The 18,960-nt window shown below is 42.5% G+C and overlaps 1 protein-coding gene across 1 annotated transcript in view; it reads left to right on the top strand.

The window, feature by feature from the left end:
- Positions 1–18,960, top strand: part of IL12RB2 (interleukin 12 receptor subunit beta 2) — an 84,311-nt gene that overhangs the window by 33,136 nt on the left and 32,215 nt on the right. Inside the window, exon 9 of the mRNA XM_004280762.4 lies at positions 12,359–12,578. Coding sequence (XP_004280810.1) covers positions 12,359–12,578 — 220 coding nt within the window. The remainder of the gene's footprint in view (positions 1–12,358; positions 12,579–18,960) is intronic.

The following is an 18,960-nucleotide window of genomic DNA, read 5'->3' as shown; positions in this document are numbered from 1 at the left end:
CCCCACTCAGTACACCTTCTCTTCTGATTCATACAATATGCCCAACAGTGACCATGCAACCTCACTTATTCATTTGTGGGGAAATTAAAGCTGTGGATGTTTAAGAATATGGCTTCTTGCAAATCAAAACTACAATGAGGTATCACCTCACACCAGTCAGAATGGGCATCATCAAAAAATCTACAAACAATAAATGCTGGAGAGGGTGTGGAGAAAAGGGAACCCTCTTGCACTGTTGGTGGGAATGTAAATTAATACAGCCACTATGGAAAACAGTATGGAGGTTCCTTAAAAAACTACAAATAGAACTATCACATAACCCACCAATCCCACTACTGGGCATATACCCTGAGAAAACCATAACTCAAAAAGAGTCATGTACCACAATGTTCACTGCAGCACTATTTACAATAACCAGGACATGGAAGCAACCTAAGTGTCCATCATTGGATGAATGGATAAAGAAGATGTGGTACATATATACAATGGAATATTACTCAGCCATAAAAAGAAATGAAATTGAGTTATTTGTAGTGAGGTGGATGGATCTAGAGTCTGTCATACAGAGTGAAGTAAGTCAGAAAGAGAAAAACAAATACCGTATGCTAACACATATATATGGAATCTAAAAAAAAAGGTTCTGAAGAACCTAGGGGCAGGACAGGAATAAAGACGCAGATGTAGAGAATGGACTTCAGGACACAAGGAGGAGGAACATTCTGGGACAAAATGAGAGAATGGCATGGACATATATACACTACCAAATGTAAAATAGATAGCTAGTGGGAAGCAGCTGCATAGCACAGGGAGATCAGCTCGGTGCTTTGTGACCACCTAGAGGGGTGGGGTAGGGAGGGTGGGAGGGAGACTCAAGAGGGAGGAGATATGGGGATATATGTATATGTGTAGCTGATTCACTTTGTTATGAAGCAGAAACTAACACACCACTGTAAAGCAATTATACTCCAATAACGATGTTAAAAAAAAAAACCAAATGGAAAACAATATGTTTTCTATGGTCATTGAAAAGGGAAAGGATGGAAAAAAAGCTGCTCTACCTCAGGAATACTAATAATAGTAGAAAATAATAGGAATAGGAAAAGGAAGCAGCCCTTACGAATAGTAGTAAAACAGTAGTAAACTGGACAACCTTCCAGAAAACAATGAGGCCTAATGTTATTACAAAATGTAAAAGTTTTACAGAGTACTGAAAGCTGGCATTATCATTTCACTTAATCCTTACAGAAACTCTAAGAGGTACATACTAGTATCCCCACTAACACATGAAAACACTGAGAGTCCAAGAAAGGAGGTTCTTCTCAAAGTCACCCACCTACTAAGTGCAGAGCTGGGACTGAAACCCATCCAGCGCTCTTTCTGCTACAGCATGACTCATCTTTGTCCAAAAAAATAACTATTTGAATTGAGCTACTAATTGGCATGTTCATAAGAAGAGGTTTTATTTCCCAAAACTTACATCCCTTTTACGACAGTTCTTCTAGTTAAGGGCAAATAAACAGTTTTGGAATTATGAAGCTGATGAGCATGAAACCAGAAGTCAGACTAATGAAGTCCTCTGGTGGGGTTAGCTTGATAGATTTTGATAATTGCAATCTTCTTCAGTTTTAAGAAATGAGCTCTTGCTCCCTCTTTCCCTTTCTCTCTCTCACACACACACAAAATGTCTGGCATAAGAGGAGTCTACTATAAATAGCTTGGTGAGTCATAATCAAGTTCTTCCCTTCGAAACTAAAGCTGCAGCTTAAAATTTATCTTAAAATAAAGCATTGTTAATAGCAAGATTATTCCTAAAGCAAGGCGTTTAGAGCAGCCGTGATTTGTAAATAGTATAGAAGAACCCAGCTCAATTCCTGGCTATTGGTTTTCATTTTCAGAAGTAAGCGACTGGTTAAAACGAATATTCTTCCTCCCATAAAGATCCCTCCTCCCAAAATGTACTTTACAGTTATCTGAAAAGATACTCTGTTCTGGTCCCATTTCACTCCTCTCTACTCTAGGGTTTCTCTCGATAGAATGAGGGTAATGAGCCTGGTACCTGCAGAGCTGACAAGGCCGTCATAGGGCCCAGTCAATGAGAAGACACAAATGCAGAAAAATCACGGGGGCCACCAAGGAAAAATTAAATGATACTGCATCATGATTTTTATCCTAACAGGGTAAGCAATGTGCCTGGTGCTATATCTGTGTATACGGTCACAGAGAGAATTTAGAACAGGCATGAGCAGGGTACCCTGAAACCAACGTCAGAGCAAAGTCAAAATAATTATTTGTTAGCCAACAGGTAATGCTTAGCAAGCTTGTGTATGCAAACTCCTCTCTGCTACTCATCTTGATCCTGTCGCTATTCCTCACGAAGCTTAGATTCTGAAATGAAGCCTTGAAATTCAAAGAGGCTTTAAAGCTCTGCTAGTCCACGCTTTCTCTCATAAACATTGCTCCCAGCCCAGCCAGGACAGACACATAGCTGGGACCTTCTGGGACAGGGAGAATCGCTTTGGAGGAAGCCCATGCCTCGATGGCATCTCTTATTGAGAAGTTAGAAAATCTTTCCTTTTGTGGAGCCAGAATTGTGGGCCCAAGAAGGATGCTTTGGACTGGAATCGACTTGAATAAGAAACCAAAAATGTAAATACTAGAAGCTTCTATAACCTTGTGCCAGATGGTAGTCGTGACAGGGCACCTTCAAAACCTTCAGTGATGGTCCAGCCTGAGAAAGGAAAGTTGGACCCAGTCTTCAGTTTTATAGGGTCATTGCAGGATTTAGTCCTTCTCTGTCGAATCCTGGGCTTCTTCAACTGCCTCTCCACCCACCTGGGAGAGGCAATTAAACCCCAGCTGGAGTTGCTGAGATGAGCAGTCCTGCTCTGGACCCCAGAACCACGAATCCCAGACCTCTAGAGCCAAAGGGCATTTAAGCAGCATGCAGTTCTAACACTCGTTTTACAAACACGGAAACTGAGGTCTAGGGAGGGGAAGTGATTTCCCATGAGAGGATTCCATGATGTGGTGCTTGTGCTGGAAGCCTTTCCTGGGCGGAAATACTGCCCTCTGGAACCACCCCTCTCCCACTCATCCGCCTGGGGATTCCTCTTGCCCCCCTTAGGCAGGCTTGGGAGTCTCACATACAGGGCTGTGCTGTGACACAAGGAACTCATCTAAACCTCAGGCTAGAAAGAAACACTGTAGCCGGATCAAGTGCTTTGTGGTGGGGCCTCAGTCAGACCACACTGGGGAAAGGAAGCAAAGACGTGTGTGGTGGCTGATTTTTCTTTTTTCACTTTGATCAATACTGGGAAACCAGATAAGGGGGACGCCCCGCCACTGCAAAGGGGAATTTGGGGCTTTGGCACCAGAGGAAGCCCCAAGTAAAACCCCATCAGCCTGTGAACAAAGAGAGAACACGTTTCTCTTGCAGATAGGGAGAAGTGAGATGACCTTTCATTTTTGTAGGATGTTTACACTAGGGGAGAACAGCTTGGTGCTGAATGGGTGCAGCCCCGGTGTGTGTGGAGGGAGTTGAGGATGTGTGAATGTGCGTGTCTGGAGTGGTGTGTGTGCATGTGTGTTGTATATGTGAGTGAGTGCACATGTGTGTGAATGCGTGGGAGTTTTGTATGTGTGGGAGGGATGTGAGTGTGTGGGTGTGTATATGTGAGTGCGTGTGTGTGTGTGCGGGCATGTATGTTATGCATGTATGTGTCTTAGTATAATAAAATACCATAGACTAGGGGCTTATAAATAACAGAGATCAATTTCTCACAGTTCTGGAGGCTGGAAGTCTGAGATCCAGCTGCCAGCATGGTTGGGTGAGGGCACTCTTCTGTGTTGCAGACTTCTGTTGTATCCTCACGTGGTGGAAGGGGCTAGACGGCATTCTGGGGTCTCTTAGAGAGTGCTAATCCCACCCATGGGGGCTCCACCCTCAGGGCCTAATCAACTTGCAGAGGCCCCACCTCCTGACACCATCACATTAGGTGTTAAAGTCCAACATGTGAATCACCCTCCGCAGTGAGTAAGTGTGAAGGTGTGTGTGGGATACATGTGGGTATAAGTGTGGGTGTATATGTGTGGGTGTTTGAGTGTGAATGTGTATGAATGTATCTATATGCGTGTGATTTATGAAGGTGGGTGTGCGAATATGTTGAGGGTAAAGGAGACCTTTGATGTTCTGGTTCCCACATAGTTACTCATTTTCCCACACCTTGGTTTCTCCGAAAAACTCCATTTCCTCAAAAATATCCTGTACTATTTTTTGCCATAGTTGCTTTTTAAAAATTTTTTAGTTTTAAATTTTTGGCCACACCACGTAGCTTGCAGGATCTTAGTTCCCCAACCAGGGATCGAACCCATGCCCCTGGCAGTGCAAGCCAGAGTCGTAACCACTGGACCGCCAGGGAGGTCCCCATAGTTGCTTTTAAGAGAAAAAATACTTTCTATGTTGAAGCCAAAAAGTAGAACCTAATCTATGAATCAAGCAAAAACACCTGGGTGTTGTTAAAACAGTAAATGCAATAGCAGGTAGAAACTGTTGCTGTGTTACCAACAGCCTCAGTGTTGGGTTAGAGCCCTTTAAGGGGTGGGGGGAGGAGTGTCACCAATTCTTTCCCTCAGATTCCCTCTATCATCTCCTTCTGCACAAACTTTCATACCGTTTCCTTTGCTTTGACAAAGCATTTCAATCCATGATTCCAGCACACTTTTCCTTCAGTTAATACAGCTTCTATCCTTTAAGAAGAAAGTCACTTCGCATATATATGGGGATGATGTATGAAAAGATATGACGATGGGTTAAAGCCACATTAACCTTTCCAATTTCCTCTGTAAATTTCTTCAGTGTCCTCTCACTGTCTCGATCATAGCAAGTCACAAACTTTCTGAAATGGTGGTTTGGGCCATGGGTCTGGAAGAGAAATACCTGTGTGCAGATGGAGCTGAATTCACTCCTTCATTCACTCACTCATTCATTTATTCATTCAAGCAAACACATACATGAAAACCCCTCTTTAGGCCTAGAGCCCGTGCTGCATGTGGGGATATGGAAGTGAACAAGCCAGGTCCAGGCTCCATGCCCTTGAGCTCACAGTCCAGCAGGAGGACAGAAATAGCAAGGAGGTGGTGAGGGCCCTCAGGTTCAAGGAGGGGTTCAAGGTTCGGCTGGGGGGGATGATGGCCAGGCAGGGGAAGGAGTGAGGAGTCGGAGAGGACCTTTCAGAATGTAATACTGCAGATTTCAGCATCGTCCATTCTCCATGCAGCTGACTAACTTTGTGAACCATAGAACAAAGTGGAGCTCAGGCAATGAGCGAGTCACTGCAGTTAAAAGATGGAGCATCAGAAGGACAAAGGGCATAGGAGAGTCTACACATCGAAAGATAGGCCTGACAGTCAGAATCCCACGTGAGTTTCTGCTTTTTAGTTTCTTAATTGGTTGGAAGGATTTCGAGGTGTGGGTAAAGTGAGTCCACAGTCGAGTTGCTGAGGGTTAAATAGGGTGAAGTTTTTGTTTGTTAGCTTGTTTTTTTAAACAATTTTAAGGATAAAATCTTTTGGAATAGTTTAAATCTTTAGAAAATATCACGTATAAACTGCCCCTTAAATTGTTAGTATTGATTCTGTCCAGGTGTTATTAAAGTTTTCTGACCCTAAAAAAAAAGAGAAGTTAATACTGGAGCTCCCCAGAAGAACAAGTTAGTCAGGACAAGGATGGGAGAACATTTGACAGGAGAACCCCTGGGGACACGACTTCGGCTTGAAGGATCACATTAGTGAAGTGCTATCCCATAGAAATATAAAGCAGGCCACGGATGCAAGCCACATGCATAATTTAAAACTTTCTTGTAGGGCTTCCCTGGTGGCGCAGTGGTTGGGAGTCCGCCTGCCCATGCGGGGGACGCGGGTTCGTGCCCCGGTTCCTGGAAGATCCCACATGCTGCGGAGTGGCCGGGCCCGTGAGCCATGGCCGCTGAGCCTGTGCTCTGCAACGGGAGGGGCCACAGCGGTGAGAGGCCCGCGAACAGCAAAAAAAAAAAAGAAAAAAAAACTTTCTTGTAGCCACATTTTAGAAAGTAAAAAGAAACAGGGGGACGATTTTAATAATATATTTTACTTGCAGATATATTTGGAATGTTATCATTTCAACATGTAATTGATTTTAAAAATATGAATGAGCTATTTTACATTCTCTTTTTCCTACTATGTCTTTGACAACTGGTGTGTCTACTAAGTGCCAGTATGGCACAGTGGCCAGGGGCTCACCCTCCAGATAGCAGCCTGTCTCAGGTCAGGAGAGCCCCGTTTTGAAGGCTGCAGAGCTCCCTCCTGTAGTGGACAACAACCAGTGTCCTGAGCCTTAACAAGCAAGATAGAAGAGAGATAGGGAATCTTTTGGTTCCAAAGGTGGGGAAAAAACTGGGTGTTTTATATTCACTTGTTCAATGAAGTAATTCATTTGGATAAACAGCTACCCTCGAACCATAGAAGTCAAGAAGAAAGAGAAAAGAGCCAGCCCCGTACACCAGTTTACAGCACAGCCTCAGACTGTTGAGACCAGAAGCGGCTTATTCAGTACATTCACTTGGTCTCTTTCTCCCTGTCTTTGTCTTTGGTGAAAGAAGAATATTCCAACCTGTATCACATTGCACTGAAGGGATGAATTCTTTGGCCTCCTCATATGAAAGGGATTCAGTAAAAGTAGACAGTATTATTTGTAACCTGGTTTATATTGATGGAGGACAAAGGTCTATTGTAAATCCCCAGGGAAGATTGGCTTCCAGGAGCCTGAGGCCCTTATATAATTATAGGAGGTATCCAACCTCAGAATCAATGTTTAAATACAAAAGCAGCAGATGGGAAGATTAGTTTTGCTGCAGTATTCAACTCTCTCTCCTTCCCTTTCCCAACCCTGTCTCATCACAGGCTGGCACAGCATTTCTGGAGATATTTTCAGACAGAACAGGTTGCTTTCCCTTGCTTACTAGTCACACATACTGTACCAGATGCAATGCAGGGAATTTGGGTTGGATAGCAGAATGTGGTCAGTGACAAAGATAAGAGTAAGTAGCAGAGAATTAACAGAAGATAGAAAACAGAGATGGAAGGGGAGTTAAAGCTTTGCTCTTAAAAAGTTTCCATTATTTTGCTGTTTTCTAGCTGTAAAACAAGATAGACATCATTATGCCCGGGTAACGACCAGGAGGTATGACTATCAATTAAATCAGTTCAGAGTAGCGGAACACCTGGGGGATGCCTACTACGTGCCAGCATGCCAGCAGTTAAGACTTCATTCTCCAGATAGAGCAGCTGTGCTAGCTGGGTTCAAGCTCCAGCTTTACCACTTACTGTGTGTTCCTGAGCAAGGCGCTTAAACTCTCTGTGCCTTACTTGCCTCATGAGTACCGTGCAGATAATAAAAGTATATATAACATGAGGTTGGTATGAAAATAAGAATTGTGAAAAGTGTTTGCCAGGTCATTCTTAGGAGGCGGACACTGGTCATGACACTGAGGATGCAAAGAAGAACTGACAGGCTAGTGGGGAGATAGGTCCACAGATGGAAATTTCCAGTACAGTGATTTTTAAAACTTCCAGGTGAGGATTGTCTTCACTTTGGACTGGGGTTGCTGAAGGCAGTCATAAGTTCTGAAGTCAAGGTACCCAGACTTAAACCCACACATTGCATATACTTTGTAATCAACTGTATGGCACTGGTGAAACTTCCATAGAGAGCTGTGGTATAAGCCAGGTCAAGATTAATAGAAGAGCCATATAAATACGATGGGAAAAGTGCCAATTATGATGATTTTTATATTAGAGTTAAGTGAGAGAAGAGTACCCACCAAGTGTCTTCATATCTCTCATGCACCAAACACTCTTTTGAAACAGTTTACTTCCCTTAGCTCATTGAATCCTCCAATAAGCCTATGCTGGATATAGAATTATCCTCATTTTACAGATGAGGAAATTGAGGCTCAGAGAGGTGAAATAACTTGCCCAAGGTCATGTGGCTGCTAGGTGGTGGAGCAGAAAAGCAAAAGATCTTCCCGAATAACAAGAACCAAGTCAGCAGTGTTCCAGAACCAAAAAAACCCAAAAAATCTTCACAGATAAAGCTGTGACTAATAAGTATTCAAACTGCCCAGCTTTCCAAGGGGTCTTGATTACAGACTCTCTTCTCTGATACAGGCTAAGCTCTAGCAGTTTTTTAAAAGTTATTATTTGCATCAGGGGAAGTTCAGAAATAAAATATTACTTTATTATAAGTACAGTAGTTTTTTTGAAGTCTTAAGAGGAAATGATTTATCAATTCACAGAAACACCTTTCCTATAATATACTTCAAAACACAAACGGGGCACGCATTCACAAATGCATCAGACTTTGTCCTTTCTTGGATTACATTCACCAAGTTATTTTTGATGCTGAAAGCCTTTTCAGGCAGCAGAATTCTTATAATGGTTTATGAGGGAGCTGTTCACTCTTTGCTTCTCAGACAAAGCGAAGTCAGAAAGGCTACGCTCACTAAGTTTAGATCATTTTCCACAGGGCAGAGCAGAAAGAAGACTGAAGGGAGAGAGGCAGTGGGCAGCTTTTCCTTTTTAATGTATTCTTACCAGTAGGAGAGGGTGACAACAACAGTAGGACCACTGGCTTGAAACCCACTCTCAGCACTGCCCAAGAAGGGGCAGGAAGTACCCTGTCTTTGAGATGCTCCTAGGGACCCCAGACTCCGTCTGGATATCGCCCTCCTCTCTCATATCCACCAGGGGGCGCACTAAAATATCGCATTACCTTTCTGTAGGGAGTTTTTTTTGAATTAATTTTTTTTTTTTTTTTTTTTTTTTTTTTGCGGTACGCGGGCCTCTCACTGCTGTGGCCTCTCCCGTTGCGGAGCACAGGCTCCGGGCGCTCAGGCCCAGTGGCCATGGCTCACGGGCCCAGCCGCTCCGCGGCATGTGGGATCTTTCCGGACCAGGGCACGAACCCGTGTCCCCTGCCTCGGCAGGCGGACTCTCAACCACTGCGCCACCAAGGAAGCCCTAATTAATTTTTTTTAACATCTTTATTGGAGTATAATTGCTTTACAATGGTGTGTTCGTTTCTGCTTTATAACAAAGTGAATCAGCTATACACATATGTTCCCATATCTCCTCCCTCTTGCATCTCCCTCCCTCCCACCCTCCCTATCCCACCCCTCTAGGTGGTCACAAAGCACCGAGCTGATCTCCCTGTGCTATGTGGCTGCTTCCCACTAGCTATCTACTTTACGTTTGGTAGTGTATATATGTCCATGCCAGTCTCTCACTTCGTCCCAGCTTACTGTTCCCCTCTCCGTGTCCTCAAGTCCGTTCTCTAAGTCTGCGTCTTTGTTCCTGTCCTGCCCCTAGGTTCTTCAGAACCTTTTTTTTTTTTTTTTTTAGATTTGTAGGGATTTCTTGAGTCAGTTTCTTAACCTCTCTAAGCATTAGCACCCTCATCAGAATGAGGAGTTATAAGGAATAAATATGACAGGATGTAGAGCTTCTGACTCATGGTATGGCCCAATAAATGATAGATTCCCCCTTCTCACCCACCCAAATAAACAAACACTAGAGTAAAAATAAATTTATCTGAGAAGACCCAGCTGGCTCCTCAGGCCAAGGTTTTTCTCGGTTCAGAGCTTCTCTCCTTCTGACTCAGGGCTCGTTGGCTCTGGAAAAAAAGAATTCTGGATCTCCACTCTCCCCAAATTGCTGACCTCATGCCCACTGTTGATTTTCCAGTTGCTTTGCAACTCTGGGCCAGAAGGGTGAATGGGGATCCAACTATGCAACATGGCGCTCGTACTCACCAGTTCATTGTCTCACGCTTGCCGTTAGAGGGAGCAGTGAGTCAGAGTGGAGGGGTCATGAATCCAGAAGTCAGGAGCCCTGGATTCCACTCTCAGCCCCTCTATCTGTCCCCTGAGTGGCCTTAAGCAAGTCATCTCTTGTCCCCAGGGCTTAGTTTCCCCGTTGATAAAATGAAACACTGAATTCGTTGTTAATCTGTAGAACCCCTTCCTGTTCTGTTGTTCTGGGATGATAGTCCATTCCGTCAGGGCCACGTGTCATCAAGGGGTAATGCATTATATACAGGATTCGCAAACTTGATGTGACTGGGTTTTTTTTAACCAACCTAATCACACTCTTTTTAGTTGCTTCAGGAGACTGAGTGCCCCTCCAGCTAAATACCTGTTTTCCCACTGGCTCATTGAACTCATTGAATCTTTTATTCTATGGACCCTGCTGGACAAGTTAGACCCATTTTCCAGTTTGGTTAAGGAGACCAGTTATCTGAGAGATGTTTATAGCCAAACTGGAGCTTGACATTTTATACAAGCATAACTCAAGGGATACCATATTTATTTGTCTAACTCCTTGGCCCCATCCTCACCTTCTCACTGATATTTGCAACTCAAAACTAATGCAAGGTGGGTCCAAGCCCTTCCCTGCCCTCTGGGAACATTTACTCATCTTTCCAACCCACACCTCTGTTTACTACATCACTGGGATCAGCTGGATTTCCACAGCGGTCTCTAGGTAGGTTCATTGGATCCGAGAGGACTTGACGTTTCCTCCCTTCTGTCAGCACTCTACCGCTGGATTGCATGAGATTGATGAGGTGTCTGTGAACAATAATGAGCGTGTGGTAATGCAGGCTGTTTCCCTATTGCCCCTTGGGTTCCTGGCAAGAATGGGGAGCTTTGTGAGCCCAGTTAGCTCTTGGGGAGTGCCTTTGGGTGGGGTGCCTGGGATGGGAGTCCCTCTGGAACTGCACAAGGGACAGGGAGGGAAGAATGGAGAGAGAGCTGAGGGAATGGTCTTCCCTAGCCAGCTTTTGCTTTAATTTATCTTGTTTTTTCTCCTATGACAAAGGGCATGTTTATTAATAACAGTTCAGAACATCACAATGTCAAAAGCACTCACTTGTTTTAATCCACACAATGGGCCTATGAGATCAGCTGATGGATGTTTGCAGCGCTAGCTTTCTTAGTTCTTGCCAGGACACAGGATGTCTTCTAGGGAACGGCTGAACGTGCGCCCAAAAATGCCCCCAACAACATGGCATTCACCCAGTGTGTTTATGACCCAGTCTTGGGCCTTGTGGATCCAGAAGGGTACCTAGGGCATGATCTGCATTATTCAAGCTCCTAGAGCCTGAAATATAAAAAGCTGGATGTTCATGCATTAATTTATAGTGAGAATTGCAGCTGTTGGGCCAACCAGAAGGCTTGAGTCAGCAGATAGGAGCATCCTCTCCCAGCGTGCTAATTATTTCAGAAGCCAAATTATAATCAGAAGGCCAATTTTTTCACTTTAAGTGAAAAATACAAATTTTAAGTGAACCAGATGTTCACGTTAGCCCAGCCTCTCCTGACAGATAAATGACGATAAATGACATAGGAAACCAAATTATTAAAAGATTGCTTAGGGAGCAGAGAACCAGAGAAAGGGGCATTTGCCAACCCTAAGGTGTGTCTTTCAGCGGCTTGAGGCCACCCCACACCCCATGGAAGGAAGAGTCTTGTCAAGAAAACTGTGATGCTTAAGTCTGGTGAGCAATGCCTTTCTCTCCCTGCACTAGGCATGGACAGGCACTGCCAACACAGGCCTTGGCAACTCCCCATTTCCAATGCTTCTGCTTCCCATGGTCCTTGTCCAAACAGGGTTACAGTACAAATAATTAGTTTTCTGCTTACTTTCTGGGATTGTTCCCAAGCCATCTCAATTGGAATTCTTGCAGTTCCAAAACTTGTTAGTCACACATTTATAAACAGTGTCTTAGTTTCCTAGCACAGATGGCTAATCCAATTCACTAAGTATGGATTTTACTAGTTTAGCTCTTAGAAAGCTTGTTTTTGATTTCAGGAGCAGCATTGCACTTTCTATGTAAAAATATATACGTGTGTGTGTTTCACAAATTTGGAAATGGAGACTCAGAGGGTCTGAATGCCTTGCCCAGGGTCACACAGCTGGTGATTGGTAGAGCTGGAACTCAAACCCAGATCTTCTGAGTCCAGATCCCTCACTTGTTCCATTGAATGTAATTGAGTTTTCTCCTATTAGGAAGTGTCACTTTGAAGCAAGAAAGGAAAATCAATATGTTTTTAAGAATTAGCTTTAAAAAATGTTAACTGATTTTTTCTTCTAAGTGGCGGGGCTGGGTGGAGACATGAAAGTGTGCAGTGGAGGAGATGAGAAGATGTAAATAAAAAGGTCACTCCAGTGTAGCCACCTGCTGCTGGTAGTCATGAGGTCCTAGCATAGAGCATCCAGTGACGTTGTCTGAGAGTACATAGTAAGGAGATGTGTTTTGTTGCAGAATCTGAGTCTATCAGAGGCAAAAGGAAAAATCCTCCACTATCGAGTGACCTTGCAGGAGGTAGCAGCGGGGAAAGCCACACTACAGAACATCACAGAACACACCTCCTGGACCTGGGTCATTCCCAGAACTGGGAACTGGGCTGTGTCCGTGTCTGCAGCTAACTCGAAAGGCAGTTCCTTGCCCACTCATATTAACATAACGGACCTGTGTGGGGCAGGTAAGTATCAAATTTTCTTTAATATTACTTGAAGGAAATTGTTTTACTAATCTCTTATCTCCCTCAGGTCCAGCTCAGGGCCTGGTATGAGTAACACAGGAGTTTAGAATTTGGAGTCAACAGCCTTCAGAGGCCGTCTGAAATTTCCATTTAGCCAGTGAGTGTCCTTGGACAAGTGAATTAACACCTCTGAGCTTCAATTTCCCCCTCTCTAAACTAGGGATTTTATTACCTGAATTACAAGTCATTGTGAGATTAAATACAGAGACTAATACGTAGCAGGTGCTTAATAAATACTAGTCAAGGAAATATTCATTACATTAAATTGAACGCTCTTATCTGGCTCATTTTTCCAGAAGCAAGAATAATATGTGTTGTCAAGTTCTAGAAAAACCATATCTATAGTCAAAGTATGTTTTAAAACCAATAGTCTTAAAATGAAATTCTGGCTGTTATGGAACTATAGTACAATGTTGCTATAATACAGCTCTTTATTACACAAATTTAGATATGTATCCAATTATCTACACTGAAAACCTCCCAACTAGCTATACACATTTTATAGTTGCATCCCCTGAAAACTAACTTAGGATGTAAGCCCGTAATTCATCAAAAAAAAAAAGATATTAAAGCTATTTCTCAAGATCTGTATAATAAAAGTATTTCAAGTCAAGATCATTGGCCTAACTTTTTCAAAAAATGCCTGATAGAATAAAACTCTATAATTAGATCCTTCCTTAAAATTCAGTGTAACAGTTTATCCACATGGGGGTCTAGCAATTATCATTTTGAAGAAGCTTCTACCAAAAATGATTATCTTATAGACACTGTCGAACCTTGGTTATATGTCATTTCAGTCGTACATCTGTAAATGTAGAGGTAATATAGTAGATAAAAATACAAATAAATATTGATATAACCTTGGGTTGGCATATGAGTTAGGAATCGCTCTTAGGAGTAAGAGTTGCTCTTACCAAAGGCCTGACTACAGTGACTTATTTATTCTCTTGTATAAAAGAAATTTGGAGGTAGACAGCCCAGGGTTAGTGTGACAGCTTCATAACATTGTGAGGACTCCAGGTTCCTTCCTTCCGTACCCACTGCCAAGTTGACTTCCATCCACAAGATGGAAGTGGTCCAGGATGGCTGCTGGAGCTCTAGCTGTTTCCTTCTAGGCAACAGAAAAGAAGAAGGGAGAAGCCTCAACTCTCCCTCTTCAGGAGTTTTGCCCCAGGTCACACAACAACCCTTGCAGTCATTGACCCTAACTGCTCACCTGATCACACCCAACTGCAAAGGAGGCTCAGAAATACATTGTTCCCTTGCTAAAGAAGCTGAGGAGAGAGTATTTGGTAGGTAACTGGTAATCTCTGCCTCATGTGGGGAAGGCATGAAACCTGAAGGAAAAGATGGATTAACTATAGGGAAAAAAATCTCAAACTTTATGCATAGTAAAGTAAAAAATTTTAAAACACCATAAATAAGGCTTTAAAATGCAAAGAGCAATTTAAGAAAAGTGTATGCTACATTTTTGGTGAAAAGAGGATTGATTATCTGTATATATAAGTTTTCAAATAATACGAGATCATGGGATATGAACAGGCTACTCAAAACATAAATATAAAATAAAAGTAATAATAAAGATATGAAATTTTTAGCCTAGTTAGCAATCAATGAGATGCAAATTTTGAAAAAACATGAGAAATCAAACCAGACCGAGAAAGAGTAAGTAGAATTAGCATAACCTATATTGGTGAGAGTGTGGGGAAAATATACCCTTGTATACTGCTGGCAGGTGTGTAAATTGGTACAACTTTCTTAAGAGAAAGTTGGCAATTGGTAACACTAACAAACTTTAAATATGAACATATCTTTCGATCAAGAAATTTTGCCATTAGAAATGTGTCCTCGGGACTTCCCTGGTGGCGCAGTGGTTAAGAATCCACCCGCCAATGCAGGGGACACGGGTTCAAGCCCTGGTCCAGCAAGATCCCACATGCTGCGGAGCAACTAAACCTGTGCACCACAACTACCAAGCCTGCGTTCTAGAGCCCTCGAGCCACAACTACTGAGCCTGCGTGCCACAACTACTGAAGCCCACGTGCCTAGAGCCTGTGCTCTGCAACAAGAGAAGCCACCCCAATGAGAAGACAGCGCACCTCAATGAAGAGTAGCTCCCACTCAATGCACCTAGAGAAAGCCCATGCACAGCAATAAAAACCCAATGCAACAACAACAACAACAAAAGAAATGTATCCTAGCGAATAATAAGGCATGAGCTTAAAAAAATGTAAGCACAAAAATGTTTGTTGAAATGTTTTTGAAATAATGAAACACCTCAATAATGAAACACCTCAAAGCCTAAATATTTAATAATAGAGGATGGATTGGTTAAATATGTCATGACCCTCACCCACCTTAATCCCACTCCAGCATTAAAGTGATATTGTAGCTATGTTTTTATTAGCATGGAAATATGCACATAATAAGTGAAAAAGTAGGCTTTCAAAAGTATACATGGTATGATGTCATTTAAAAAATATATTTACACAAATACACATTTTAACATAGTAAAAAAAAAATCTAGGAGAATGTACATGGAAATATTAACAGAAACCATATCTACAATATGGTATTACAGGTGATTTTTATATTTAAATTTTTTTTCTTCAATGAATAAGTACTATGTATATAAGTTTTAAAGGGAATTCTGTTGGGGGGAAATTGAGATCTTACCACTGTTTAGTATCCTGCTCTTGTTAAGATGTAGTATGTCAAAATACGTTACTTCTTTAAACCTCACTGCAGATGGGTCTTGAGGATATAAGCTTCTTGAAGTTTCTGGGCCCATTCCAGCTTCTTTATTTAGATTTGGAAACAGCTTCTCAAAATGACACATTCATTATTTTAGAGTTGGCCTCTACATTATTGATTCAACAAAAATTTATTGAGATTACTATATAAGGTAACTGGAATTCACAAGAGGTAAAAAATACAGTCAAGGTCCTACAGTTATATTTTGATATTTTGTCCAGTGGGAGGGATAGACATATAAACAAGTAAACTGCAGTACAGGATAAGTGTAATATTAGAGGTGTGCACAGGGCACTCTAGGAACAGAGAAAAGCTGAAGCATGGGCTTAGAGAGGAGGCTACATGTGAACAGAAATGGAGAGACAAGATGGTGTTAGCCAGGCGAAGTAGTGCAGGTGTGCGAGCGTGAGGATTTGCTTTAAAGTGAGGTCTGAGCAGGCATATAAGTTGAAAAGGAGAAATGGGGTGGGAAAGAGTTGAAGGGAAAGGGGAAAGGGGATCATTAATGGAATGAAGTTCCTGGGGAGCTGAAAGATGATGGGATCCAATAGCAAAAAAGATGTAAGAGACACACTTCTTCCTCTCATAATAGAAGGTGTTAAATAAGGGTGAGGCTCTTATTTAAGGAGGAGCGTGGAGGGGTGGTAAAGTAGGATATTGAAACAGTTCTCTAGAACTGAGCTGTGACTAAGAGGGTCCTACTCCCAGAAATCTCAAGAGCCTATTGTCTCTCCTAATACCACACCTAAACCATCCAATAAGAGTAGTTGTGCACCCCAGTGAGACCTGGAGGACAGATTTGCAAACCACATGGTCCCATCCTGGAGCCCTCTTGTCTTACGCAAATTCTGCATGATCTGTAGGAATAGCATACCATGATTTTTGTCTCCCTCTCTTTCAATATATGTTCACACTACTCACATAAATAGCTTTCCTTCTAGGAAGAGAAAAATAACACCCCAAGAGGCAGAATTATGTTGATTTTGAGGAAGTAGGGACAACTTTGTTGTAAAAGGTATATGCCACAGCATTGCATATCAAGAAGCACTAGAATGATTTTGTTGGTTTATGATGAAAATTGAATGTGTGCTAAAGCCACCAGTCAACAAGTAAAACATATTTAATATTTCAGACCAGTCCCTATGCTCAAGAATTCTTGAAACTATGGCAAGAAACAGAAAGCAGTACAGCCATAAATAGAGGCCCACACAGATGTCAGAGACTGAGGCCCCAGGAGGTGATGTAACTTGGCCAAGATCATATACACAATTAGTGGCAGAGCTGGACTGAAAAACCAAGCCACCTGTCTCTTAGGTGGGCACTTCTTCCAAATACCTTATGACTCCATAACTCTATTTAGAAGTTCTCAGTGAAAATGGAGATGGGAAGTCGAATGATAGAGGCTAAAGGAATAACTTTGAAAGGTGTCAGAGAGGTGAGTTGTTAGCAGAGTTCTAAAGGAGAGAGCATGCCCTGGCAAACATGATGGAGAGGAAATTCAGGCTGGTTCCTGCCAAGTGTGGTGACTCAGAGGCTGGGCAATTCCAGGTTGATTTACTTAGCTAACTGCAAAGAGAGCAGTGGTTAGAAAGGCTCTTTGGCTATTTTAGCCCATCATCTGGCAAAGGGTCTTGCAAACCCTAGGTGCTCAATACATATTACTGAATGAATACATTTTATTCTCCAAAAGAAAACAAAACAAAAGCAAACTTGTGACATAGCCAGAAAATAAGATACCAAGGCAAATGAAGATAAAGAACCAGGGCTGGGGAATTCGAGTTCCTGGCAAGGGAGCCAACACACAGGTTCCAGGCTCTCACCACCAAACCTTCCCTGAAGATAACCACAGGAGAGACAGAACTGGATGGCTGAATGCCTGTGGATGGGTAATAATGATGAAGGGGGAGGGCTGAGGTAGCACTTGCTGGTTGCACTCCTTTTTCTTCCCCTTGTTGCCCTGAGATGTCCATCACCTGGGCATTTTTACTATGGGCAGGAAAGTCTGGAGGGCAGGGCAGAGTAACTTCAAGGAAGCCCTGGAACCTGACAAAGAGTGCCTGTGATTTTCTTCTGCCACCCATCCCATGGCCTGGCAATTATAAAAGAGAATAACAGCCCTACCCTCCATGAAGAGCAGTGCCATCCACAGAGACATGGGTAGGTTCTGGAGCTGCCAGGTACACCTACGGGGAACAGGAGACAGGCAGAGCTTAGGGTGAATCATTACAGGCTCCCTGGCTTTCCTCTCTGAAAAACTCTTCCACCCCACCTAAACTTACCTGGAGGAGCATGAGCTCTGGCTAAACTTTCACTCCTCCCCCAACAGAAAAATAAAGGCCAAGGCTGCTGATCAATCCAAGAAAATAAAATATGATCCCAAAGGAGAAAATTAGTAGAAATCTGAGGGGCACAAATTCTGAGAAAGAAAGGCAGCAAATGGGACTACCTGTATGGTAGGAAGTATAACCAGCACAACAGAAAGAGCAAGAGTTTAGAATAAGCATAATAAGTATCCTTAGAAAGATAAGAGAGGATGCTAGGAACATAAATCAGAAATAAGTGGTTGTGGAAAAGGCCCAAATAAAGAGATTCAGTATGGAAAGTTCAGTTGTTGAAATAATGAACTCACCCAATGGGTTGGATTGCAGAAAGGACTCATCTGAAGATTGAAAGAGTACATGGAAGATTGGATGAGAAACTCTTTGAAAAGTCATCAAAAGGGGAAAAGAATTTGAAAAATGAGAAGACTTAAAACACTGAAAGAATAAAAAGAGAAGTAATGACAACCACCTAAAAGGAGTCCCAATAAGAGAAAAAAAGTAAATGAAAGGGAAGAAGTATTCTAAAATATTTATCAAGAATCTTATAGAATGTACTACTCTGATGCAGGATGTCAATAGTGGGGGAGGCGATGTGTGTATGGGGGCAGGGGTGTGTGGAAAATCTCTGTGCCTCCCACTCAATTTTGCCATGAACTTAAAACAGCTTTAAAAAATAAAGTCTATTAAAAAAGAAAGAAATAATAGAAGGAAAGAATACGAGTGCAGAATGATCAAGCAGGTGTTGCTCCCAAAAATACAAAGATAGATCAGTATCAGAAAAATGCATCATTGTAATTCATTACTTTAATACTGAAAGAGAAAAAAAAGGATATGTTCTTAACAGATGTAGAAAAATATTCAGTAAAGCAAAGTTTTTAGTAAATAAATAGTTTTTGTTGTTGTTGTTGTTGGGTGTTTTTTTGCGGTACGTGGACCTCTCACTGCTGTGGCCTCTCCCGTTGCGGAGCACAGGCTCCGGACGCGCAGGCTCAGCGGCCATGGCTCACGGGCCCAGCCGCTCCGCGGCATGTGGGATCTTCCCGGACCGGGGCACGAACCCGTGTCCCCTGCATCGGCAGGCAGACTCTCAACCACTTCGCCACCAGGGAAGCCCAAATAAGTAGTATTTTATAAAAATAAAATCTATTTGAAAGCTATGAAGAAAAGAAAACTTTTTAGCTTTGCTAAGACTTTTTACCAAAAACATGCAACAAGCATCATCGTAATAAAGATATGTAGGAACATTC

This window comes from Orcinus orca, chromosome 1 (genome assembly GCF_937001465.1).
Source record: "Orcinus orca chromosome 1, mOrcOrc1.1, whole genome shotgun sequence".
In the NCBI taxonomy this organism is placed as follows: domain Eukaryota; kingdom Metazoa; phylum Chordata; class Mammalia; order Artiodactyla; family Delphinidae; genus Orcinus; species Orcinus orca.
This window is presented reverse-complemented; position numbering and strand designations above follow the sequence as displayed.